At 49.7% G+C, this 11,548-nt stretch overlaps 1 protein-coding gene across 1 annotated transcript in view; it reads left to right on the top strand.

The window, feature by feature from the left end:
- The first annotated feature begins 1,083 nt into the window (after positions 1-1,083).
- DEF6 (differentially expressed in FDCP 6 homolog (mouse)) overlaps positions 1,084-11,548 on the top strand; it is a 28,552-nt gene continuing 18,087 nt past the window's right edge. Inside the window, exon 1 of the mRNA XM_011945525.1 lies at positions 1,084-1,211. Within this exon, the coding sequence (XP_011800915.1) occupies positions 1,116-1,211 (96 nt within the window). The 5' untranslated portion in view covers positions 1,084-1,115. The remainder of the gene's footprint in view (positions 1,212-11,548) is intronic.

Raw genomic sequence — 11,548 nt, 5'->3', positions numbered from 1 at the left:
TTGGAACCCCCTCCTCTGATCCAGGCATCCTCTCCTAGGATGCCTAGAAAGCTCCCATTTACTCTTGCTACCAGCTCCTTGGGAAGAGAGGGGCAGGGGCATGCTTCCAGGCAGGGAGTATTCTCAGAACCTTACTTGGAGGGATGTTTATTTGGATTGGGGGGTAAGGGGAGGTGTCTCAGAATTGGCCTGAGCAGATGTTTTCAACATCTGTGACCACCATTCCTGGTGTGGGTGTGTCCCAGTCCTTTTGGACACTGGATCTGAAGAAATGGAAGCACTGACGTGGAGGGCCCTGAATCCCAAGCCTGCTGCTCCTGGGACCCTTAAAGTTGAGGTGCACCACAAGGCTCACCCCCATGTGTTTCCGAAAGTCCCCAGTGTCTTCAGGGCCTCTGGGGCTACAGTGGGCAGTGCTCAGAGTACTGTTTAGAGCCAATGCTGAGGGAACAGGGAGCCAGCAAGTCAAGTGCCACATCCTGACCTGGAGAGGTGCCCTGGCCCAATTCCTTCTCCAGCTTTGTAATACTGCCTTTGCTTCCTTCCACTTGGATGGAGTCCCGCCACCGTGGTTATATTAAGTAGCACCAAAAGCTCTACCCAGAGCCTACTATGTGCTTTACGTCCATTCTCAGACATTCGGAGGCATTTTTCCTGCTTTACCAATGAGGAAACTGCTCAAGGAGATTAAGTAACTTACCCAAGGCCTCCTATGTGGAACTAGGACTGGACCTTTAGTCTGTCTGACTCCAATATCAGGATGAGCTTGCTTTTTTCCTCAGGAAGCTGCCTCTGGGAGCCCCAAAAGGCTCCAGAAGGCTCCAGGACTGAGGAGGCTTCTAAAAGGGCCTCACGTGCCCCAGGAGCCAGGTAGATACAGAACAAGGGTTCCCACTCTCAGAGAGTTGGTCCCCAGTTCCCATGCAGGGAGTGAAGCTTCTGAGCCCTGCCAGAGCAACAGGCAGGGTTCTTGCCAGCACGGAGCCTCACAGAGTGAGCAGGCAGGTGGAGCTCTCGCTCCACCGCGGCCCCTCTGCGGTCTCTGCAGCCGTTTGCATTTCCTGAAACCGGATCTTGGTGTCAGAGCCGCCCCCAGCCGGGCGGGCGCCTCAGCCATGGCCCTGCGCAAGGAACTGCTCAAGTCCATCTGGTACGCCTTTACCGCGCTGGACGTGGAGAAGAGCGGCAAAGTCTCCAAGTCCCAGCTCAAGGTGAGGGGCACCCAGGGCCCAGGGGAGGAGGGCAGATGCACCACACCAGCCCTTGCCGCCTGGGAGCCAGGTGTGGACACTGGGCCACTCCAGGGGCACCCAGCCATCCAGCGTCCTGGGCCCGGGGTCAGGGGGTTGGTCCTGGGTAACTGGGCCAACATAGCCTGGTTGATGCCGCTGCCCACCCTCCAGAGACCTAGTGAAGTGTGTGCAGAAACCTTGCGCAGAACTGGGCCCCACAACTGGAGGCCAGGGGGTTCTGAGGGCCATCATGGGGTTCTGAGGGCCAGGAGCCAGGCCACATCCCAGACTCCATGTGATGAGCACACACATCTCCACAGAGTCATGCTTGGGCACGCAGTCTGCTCTTTCTTGCCGCTTCCTCCTGACTTTCAAGAGAAACAGTTAGCCAGTACTTGGCAGTCATTTCCTTTGGAGCTGAGAGAGGCATAAAGGGGCCGCCCCCAGTCCCAAACCAGTCTGGCCTGTCTAACCCTGCCCTCCAGGTGGAAAAGAGCTGCGGAGTGGGTGAGGACTGAGGACCCTGTTATACTGCTACCCAGCTCACCCCCCTATCCCCTACACATACCAGGTTGGTAAACTTACCTTAGGCCTTGAGACCTCAGGTAGGGAAGGGGTGGAATCTAAGCCCAAGAAAATCCCCATCAGTGATTGTCCTGAAGTCAATCATCTGGCCTAGACAATTTCTGGAAGGCCGAGGAGTTTTTCTCTCTCTTCCTCTAGTCATCCATTAGTGCTGCCTTCCCTACCCTAGTGGGGAGGAAGCAAGGCCCTCAGCCACTAGAATCAGTGAACGCTGGGGGGAAGGAGCAAGGTAGGCCTCAGCTCTCTTGGACCTGCCATAGGGGTGCCTTCATTCACTCTGCAAGTACTTGAGTGCCCCTCGTGAGGCTCTGTGCCTGGCATGTGGCTAGGCACTAAACTCCTGGTGTCTCCCTACCCTATCCTCCAAAGGAGACGTGTGTGTCTCAAGGAAACCTCCATTCTTAATGACTGAGGTAGAGGGTGCCTGGGAGATGAATGGGACAGAATAGTTACTGTGCCCCACCACAGTTCTAACCCCCCACTTTACTGAACTTGGACGCGAGGAACTTGAATATCCCAGACTTGAATATACAGAACGAGGGTTCCCGCTCTCAGCGAGTTGGTCCCCAGTTCCCATGCAGGGAGTGGAGCTTCTGAGCACTGCCAGAGCAACTGGCAGGGTTCTTGCCTGTTGAATATCCCAGACTGGTCCTATGTTACAATTCCTTACCTGGATTTGCGAGCATCTAATAGATGATTTCACTCCCCCAGGAAGGAGAGCCCACTACCATCTTTTGTCACCTGGGGAGAACCTCCTAACAGGCAGATTCTTCCTTACATCCCATTTAAATCTCTTGTATTGCAGATCATGTCATTTGGTTGGGTTCTCAGTATAAATGGGAAAAAGTCAATCATCCAAAATCCATTTCTGCAAACTCTGTATCCCACCCCTATCTCCCACCCTGCCCCTTTAATGTCTTGCCAGACAATACCAGCCCCCATGGCTCTTTGCTTCCAGGGTAACATTTTTCACCACTGTATTACCTGTGGCCCCGAAACCTCTCCAGGTTCTCTCTGCCCTTCACATATGGAAGGTACAGCCTTTAACTGGCCCCCCTTTCCCTGGTGCCATCAGCCAGTAAAACTTCCTAGCTTGAGCCTCTGTCTTGCCCTCTATAAGGGCCAGTACCCACTCCCTCACCCCCACAGGTTGCATATTTCTAGGGAAATACTCCATGGAGAGCTTGCATGCTTGAACTGTCCACTGTCTGTACCTCATCACAGCTCATATTGAGCCTACTGCCAGCAACATCTGTAGTCACACAGGATCAATGATAGAGTTCACTCCTACTTGACAGAAAACTTGTCCACTCTGGAAGCCTGAGCTAACAGTGGGAGTCTCAGGTGCCAAGTGGGGGTGGGGCAGAAATGGCAGGGTTCCGTTCAAGCCCATAATAGTGAATATTGGAAGGGGAGGAAGCAGTGATAGTGTCGAGGGGTGGGGATTCCAGCAAAGCAAAGGAGTAATAGAGAAGTGGTCAAAAGGCAAAGGAGGAAGCAGACAAGAGAGTTATACAAGCAGGGCCCACCTCTCCCCTGAAAAGACTTGGGGCTGAGGGAAAAGACCTTGGAGTCAATCTGGTTTTTTGTTGTTGTTGTTTTAGAGATGAGATCTTGCTCTGTCACTCGTGCTGGGTACAGTGGTGCAATCATAGCTCACTACAGCCTCAAACTCCTGGGTTTAAGCGATCTTCCTACTTCAGCCTCCTGAGTAGCCGGGACTACAGGCACGTGCCACCATGCCTCGCTAATTTTTTTATTTTTTATTTTTTAGAGCCTGAGTCTGATTATGTTGCCCCGGCTGGTTTCAAACTTCTGGCCTCAAGTGATCCTCCGGCTTCTGCCTCCTGAGTAGCTGGAATTGTAGTCTTGAGCCACCTCACTGGGCTAGTTACTAAAACCATCTCTAGCCTTAGGGTCCTGGGTTGGGACCTGGCAGGAGACCTGCACTAGCCCAGGGCAAGATGTGTCGGTGGGTGACATTTGCCACTTCTCCTCTAATGTGTTGGTAGAGGGGGCTCCCAGTGGCTGTCCTGGGAAACCCATGATGAGGCCAGAGGGTAGGAGGAAGAACAGCACGTCCTCTGAGAAAAGCCCAAGGCGTGGGGTTGTTTCTCCTGGAGAAGAGAAGGCTTGAGGGAAAAAACAGATACTTCTTCCTCTCTTTGAATTCTTGAAGAAAGCACAATGGCTTCGTCCAGTTGGGTTGAGAACAGAGAAAGTAAACCAATAGCAATGGCACTCCTGCTCAGGATGGATTTAGGTTGAACACAAAACTTCCCAGGAGTTGAGGGCTGTGAGTTTTTGCAAGGTTCCCAGAACCACCTCTAAAAACATTTAGAAGGTAGCCATCCTGACAGAGGGCTGTAAAGAGGGGACCCCTTGGGAATGATGTGTGTCCTACTGACCACACCCTCTTCCCCAGGGGAGCAGTTTTGATTCCAGGACTAGTGGAGGATCAGCTGATAATTTGGCCTCCTTCCCCCCTGACTATCAGGCAGTGGGGTGAAGGGGTATGTAGATGGAGCAGTGTGTCTCTGGTTTGATGAGGATCTTAGGAGGCACCAGGCCTACCACTTCCTCCTTGACTGACAGCTGGGGGAAGGGAGGGAGGGTAGACAGGGTCCTTCCAGTCTCCTGCACCTCCAGCTGACATTCAGAGCATTCCTGGAGCCCAGAGTGAGACTCTTGCCCACTGAGAGTCAATGAGCTTCAGGTTTTGCCTCCTCTGGAGAGGGACAACCACCTTCTCCTTAGTGGAGGAAAAGTTAAGAACAGCTCCAGTCCAAAAACCTGCTAGCTAGGATCATCAGCTTTGTCCTGACCCCTGTTTGCTACTGGTCTCTCCAGGCTAGGATTTGTGGGTAGGGAAGGGAGGATGATTTAATGATGTGCAGAGCACTTGACTCAGAACCACACAGGCTTGGAGCTGTACTGCTCCCCATCTGGGTGACTTTAAGCAAGTCGCTCTCTGCAGTTTCTCATCTATAAACCAGGGGATTGATCACCAAGTCATCCAGCCAGCCTACAAAAATAAAGAATAAATTCTGTACCTCAAATAGGTAAAACTGGTCTGTGATGCAGCCTCTCCTTTCCCTTAACTGGGCCTCTGTCTCCTTTGACGCCCACACCCAACCCCTTCAGCCCCCTCTCAGAAGGTGGCACAGCTAATCCAAAGATTCTCACCTTTTAAAATTTCCAGTGTTACTCCATGATAGTATTTATGCTTTTCTAGTAACTCACTAGAATACATTTGGTAACTCTTAAAAGGAGCTGTGTCCTTTTTTTTTTTTTTTGAGACAGAGTCTTGCTCTGTCACCCAGGTTGGAGTGCAGTGGCGCGATCTTGGCTCACTGCAACCTCCACCTCCCAGGTTCAAGTGATTCTCCTGCCTCAGCCTCCCAAGTAGCTGGAATCACAGGTGCCCACCACCACGCCCAGCTAATTTTTGTATTTTTAGTAGAGCCAGGATTTCGCCATGTTGGCCAGGCTGGTCTTGAACTCCTGACCTCAGGTGATCCGCCTGCCTTGGCCTCCCAAAGTGCTGTGATGAAGACATGAGCCACTGCACCTGGCTGGATCTGTGTCTTTTAAAAGGGTCACTTGGAACCTAGATTCATTTAAAGACCTTGCTGGGCACTGTGGCTCACACCTGTAATCCCAGCACTTTGGGAGGCCACGGCAAAATAATCACTTGAGTCCAGGAGTTTGAGACCAGCCCTGGCAACATAGCAAGACCCCAACTCTACAAAAAACTAAAAATTTAGGCATGATGGTGCGTGCCTATAGTCCCTGCTACTCCGGAGGCTGAGGTGGAAGGATCGCTTGAGTGGGAGAGGTCAAGGCTGCAGTGATCCGTGGTTACACCACTGCATTCCAGCCTGGGCAGTAGAGTGAGATTCTTTCTTTAAAAAAAGTCAATTTAGGAGCGAAATCTTTCTGAAATCGTTGCTGGGTGCTTTTATGGATCCCAAACCCTGGGGATCCTGAAGGCTGGAAACTACAGAATCAGTTCTTGCTGAATGTTGCCAGCATGGACCTGACATCCACACTTGAGGTTTTAGGATCCCCAATCCCCACACCTGAGTTTTAGAGGATCCCCCAAGTCCCGAGAGGAGAACTACTCCCCTACATGCCTCCAGAGGAAAGAGTGAATAGATGAAGCATCTCAAAGGTCAGTGACTGCCAACTCAGAGGCCAGGGGCTCCCTGGGTTTGTGGAGACTGTGGGAGTCCTCTCTGAGGAAACCCGAATGGCAGCTTGTGAAAAATACACCTGGACCCCACCCCTGGAAACTCTGAGTCAGTAGGTCTGGGCTGGGCGGGCATGTTTCAGTTTCACCAGCTCCCTGGATGATTGTGGTGCTCAGCCAGGGCCAGTGCACTGTAGAGATCAAGAGCAGGGCTTTGGAGTCAGACCTTGGGCAAGATGCTTCCTCTCTTTGAGCCTTGATTTCCTCATCTGTACAATGAGGATAATGAGAGTGCCCTCCTCCAGGGCTGAGGATTGATGGAGATCTGCAAGCAAGCTCCTGCTCACAACTCCTCCGTCACTGTCATTTCCTTTCCAGCATGACCCCTCCCCTAGTCACACCCTCTCTCCACCCCCAACCCCTACCGCACCCAGGCACAGGAAGCTGACAGTCTGAGGTCGGCCCAGCTCTCTGGAGAGAGGACCTGAGTGTCTGGGCATTTAATTCTTCCTTGTCCTAGTATCTGACAGCTCGCAGGGGTCAGAGTCTGCCCTGGGCTTTTCAGAATCCAGTGGCAAAAGTGCAGGTGAGGTGCAGGTCTTAGGGACAGTATAGGACGACAGAACTAAGCTCAACTGTGCTGTTATGTGGCAGGTTCTGTCCTGGGGTGAGAGGGCATTCATAGATCCTCTCCTAGAACTCTCTTTTTAGAGAGATGAAAACTGAAGCCCAGTAAGGTTAATATGCTCAGTGGGATTTAGTCAATCTCTGTCTGGTTTTTGTATTTTCTCTGCTTCTTCCCATGAAGTGTTTAAGTTCATTCAAGAGATATTCATTGAGCATCCGCTAGGTGCCAGGCCCCCTGATACAACAGTGAAAAAAACGCAAACATTTCTACCCTTGTGGTGCTGACATTCTAGTCAGAGGAGGCAGATAATAAACTAAATGAAATGTACAATATGATGAAAGATGATACATGACATGGAAGAAAATAAAGCAGAAACGGGTAGGGATCATGGAGGTCAGGCAGGATTGGGTTACAGGTTTAAATAAGGCGATCAGGCCAGGCAGGGTAGCTCACACCTGTAATCTTAGCGCTTTGGGAGGCTGAGGTGGGTGGATCGCTTGGGCCGAGGAATTCAAGACCAACCCTACAAAAAATACAAAAATTAGCACGGTGGCTCTTGACTGTAATCCCAGCACTTTGGGAGGCCGGGGTGAGTGGATCACCTGAGTCAGGAGTTCAAGACCAGCCTGGCCAATATGTTGAAACCCCATCTCTACTAAAAATACAAAAATTAGCTGGACATTGGTGGTGGGCACCTGTAATCCCAGCTACTCAGGAGGCTGAGGAAGGAGAATCTCTTGAACCCGGGAGGCAGAGGTTGCAGTGAGCCGAGATCACACCACTGCACTCCAGCCTGGGCGACAGAGCAAGACTCCGTCTCAAAAAAAAAAAAAGTTAGGTGATCAGAGGATATTCCACCTGGTCAGGGAATATACATTCCCTGAGAAGGTGACATCTAAGTAAAAACAGGGAGGAGGAAAGGGTTTGAGCCATGCAGTGACCCAGAGAGAAATATTCCAGGCTGCAGGAACTGTAAGTGCAAACGTCCTTGGGCAAGAATATGCCTGACCTGCTGGAGAAACATTAAGGAGGCAGAGTGGCTAGAGGCAAGTAAACAAGAGGGATGAGGTCAGAGAAGGTGCAGCAGGCCAGGTCACATGGGGCCTGGAGGCCTGTGGAAGGACTCTAACTTTTACTCTGAAAATTATGGGAAACCACTGGAACATTCAAGTTAGACTTTAGGAGTCAGAAAAATTCAGTGAATGGGGGACATTATACTACCTTTGGAGTCAAGGTTGAGGTTAGACTCATTGCTGCCCTCAAGGAATGTAGAACACCCAGAAATGCTTACACAAACAGTGAACAGCAAAAGAATATTATTATAGAGCAACTTAATAGGACAAATTAATATCTGTGGTTAATGGCACCCTTTTTCATCCCTGTTGTTTTAAATTTTATCCTAAAGACAATATATGCTCCTGATTTAAAAAAAGAAAACACACAGAAGAATATAATGTTAAAGAAGAAATTCAGGGCTGGGCTGTGGTGGCTCATACCTGTAATCCCAACACTTTAGGAAGCCGAGGCAGGAGGATCGCTTGAACCCAGGAGGGCTTCTTCTGCCTGCCTCAGCCTCCTAAAGTGTTGGGATTACAGGTATGAGCCACCACGGCCTGGGCAATATAATGGGAACTCATCCCTATGAAAAAAAAGAATTTTTTTTTTTTTTTCCCAGAGAGAATATGGATCTGTCACTCAGGCTGGAGCGCAGTGGCACGATCTTGGCTCACTGCAGCCATGACTTCCTGGGCTCAAGCAATCCTCCCACCTCAGCCTCCTGAGTAGCTGGGACTACAGGAGTGTGCCACCACACCCGGCTAATTTTGGTATTACAAAAAAAATTTTTTAACTTAGCTGAGCATGGTGACACACGCCTGTAGTCCCAGTTTCTCGGGAGGTTGAAGTGGGGGGATCGCTTGAGCCTGGGAGGTGGAAGCTGCAATGAGCAGAAATCGTGACACTGCACCCCATCTTAGACAACAGAGTGAGACCCCATCTCTAAATAAATAAACAACAACAAAAAAATAAATTTATTGTAAAATTAAAACATGTTAGTGGTAAATTTTTTTTGTGGGGGTTGTGCCTGTGTGTATGTGACAGTCTCACTCTGCCGCCCAGGCTGGAGTGCAGTGGCACTATCCTTCCTGGCTCACTGCAACCTCCACCTCCCAGGTTCAAGCAATTCTTCTGCCTCAGTCTCCCTGTAACTGGGATTACAGCTGCCTGCCATCACACCCAGCTAATTTTTGTGTTTTTAGTAAAGACGGGGTTTCGCCATGCTGGCTAGGCTGGTCTCGAACTCCTGACCTCAAGTGATCCGCCCACCTGGGCCTCCCAAAGTGCTGGGATTACAGGTGTGAGCCACCACGCCTGGCCAATTTTTTTTTTTTTTTTTTTTTTTTTAATTTTGAGATGGAATTTCACTCTTGTTGCCCAGGCTGGGGTGCAATGGCACGATCTCGGCTCACTGCAACCTCCACCTCCCAGGGTCAAGGGATTCTTCTGCCTCAGCCTCCCAAATAGCTGGGATTACAGGCGCCTGCCACAACGCCGGGCTGATGTTTTGCATTTTTAGTGGAGACGGGGTTTCAACATGTTGGCCAGGTGGGTGACCTCAGGTAAGCCACCTGCCTCAGCCTCCCAAAGTGCTGGGATTACAGGCTTGAGCCACCACACCTGGCCCCCAAAATTTTTGAAGTAAAGAAGAAGATAATGTTGGCCGGGCACAGTGGCTCATGCCTGTAACCCCAGCACTTTGGTAGGCCAAGGTGGGAGGAACACTTGAGGTTAGGAGTTTGAGCCCAGCCTGACCAACATGGCTAAACCCCGTCTCTACTAAAAATACAAAAATTAGCCGGGCATGGTGGTGGGTGCCTGTAATCTCAGCTCCTCAAGAGGCTGAGGCTGGAGAATCGCCTGAACCCAAGAGGTGGAGGTTGCGGTGAGCCGAGATCATGCCATTGCACTCCAGCCTGGGCAACAAGAGCAAAACTCCGTCTTAAAAAAAAAGATGAAAATTCCTCCCCTCACTCTGGAGGGGTGATCACTGTTAACAGTATGCGAATCTTCTAGATTCTTTCTCTATACAAATAAACAGGTTGAACCGTATGGAATTTCTGACAGTTGATTGTTTTGACCTACTAAAATATTAGTTTCATATAATTCGACCTAATCTTTGCATGTGTATTTGACACACATTTCATTCTGTAGCTTGCTTTTTTTATATGCCAGTGTAGTATGCGTATCTTTCAATGTCTGTTCATACAAACATAATAAAGATCACCCACAATTTTATTAAGCAGGGCACTATGCACCAGGTACTCTTCACTCAAAACAGCCTTTAGAGCAGACCCTATCATTATCCTCACAGAGGAGGAGACTAAGGTGTTGGAGAATTAAACATTTGCCCGCGAGCACACAAGTGGGAACAGTGAAATCTTTCCAACTACACACAGTGGTTCCTGACATAGTATACCTGCTTCTTACTGAAGGAGTCTCAGTTTGTCTCCAATTTTTCATATTATAAACAATGCTTAATGAGTATTCTTGTAATGTATATCTCCCATAGGTGTCTGTAGGTTGGATGATTAGAAATTCTGGGGTGGCTGGGCGCAGTGACTCACGCCCTGTAATCGCAGCACTTTGGGAGGCTGAGGCGGGCAGATCTCCTGAGGTCAGGAGTTTGAGACCAGCCTGGCCAACATAGCGAAATCCCATCTCTACTAAAAATACAAAAATTAACCGAGCATGGTGGCACGCGTCCATAATGCCAGCTACTCAGGAGGCTGGGGCAGGAGAATCACATGAACCTGGGAGGTGGAGGTTGCAGTGAGCCAAGACCGCGCCACTGCACTCTAGCCCAGGTGGCAGATTGAGACTCCGTCTCAAAAAAAAAAAAAAAAAAAAGGACATGAGTAGTTTGAAAAGAGGCCAAGAGACAGCAGATGAGAATATATAAAACTTGGACACTTGTCACTTCAGAAGTGGTCAGTGTATGTTGGCATTATTCTCTTGAGGTGGTCACCCTGGGTTTTAAGTACTAGGCATTGAGCCAGTGGCACCCCTTAGAGTAGGGATTGGTATCCTATGACCACAGATGTGTTAAGAAGACTTTCCTGGAATTAGTGATAAAAACTCACATGGCTTAAGGGAGAGGGGATTTACTGGTTCACACAACCAAAAACTCCAGGGATAGCTGCCCAGAGGGAAATGAGGGGAAAAAAGGAAATGCTCCCTTCCTGGGATCTCCCACTTCCCAGTTTGCCAAGGAAAACTGAGCCCCAGGAAAACACTGAGGCAAAGTCTCAATACTTTCTCCTCCTCCTCTCTGAAAAGAGAATAAAATGAAGGCTTGGCATACACACCATCTCTGAGACAGTGCCAGCTCCTGCCTCCAAGGAACTGATTCCAAGGGGAACTGCTGGTGGTGGAAGAAGTCCTTCAATACAGCATGTATTGGTTGCACTAGATGTACAGAAGAGGACATAGATGCTGAGGGACATAAAGATGAGCAGAGACCTTGTCTCCAGAGTTCACAATCCAATGGAGGAGGGAGACTCGACATCAATATTCTAGTAGGAAGGCAGCCTGTGAACCAGACACATTTAGTTTCAACCTCAGCTCTGCCATTTACTGTTAAAATTTCCAAACCTCTGTATCTTCACCTGAGAAACAGGCTTAATGATATTTGTGTATATAGGTGATTGTGAAGACTAGAAATGGGGTATAAAAAGTGCTTTGACTGGGTGTAGTGGCTCATGCCTGTAATCCCAGCACTTTGGTGCAGGTGTGAGGATCACTTGAGGCCAGCAGTTCAAGGCCAGCCTGGGCAACATATACAGACCTCTGTCTCTACCAAAAAAAAAAAAAAAGTTTTGGCCGGGCATGGTGGCTCAGGCCTGTAATCCCAGC

This window comes from Colobus angolensis, unplaced genomic scaffold (assembly GCF_000951035.1).
Source record: "Colobus angolensis palliatus isolate OR3802 unplaced genomic scaffold, Cang.pa_1.0 Scaffold24, whole genome shotgun sequence".
NCBI lineage: Eukaryota > Metazoa > Chordata > Mammalia > Primates > Cercopithecidae > Colobus > Colobus angolensis.
This window is presented reverse-complemented; position numbering and strand designations above follow the sequence as displayed.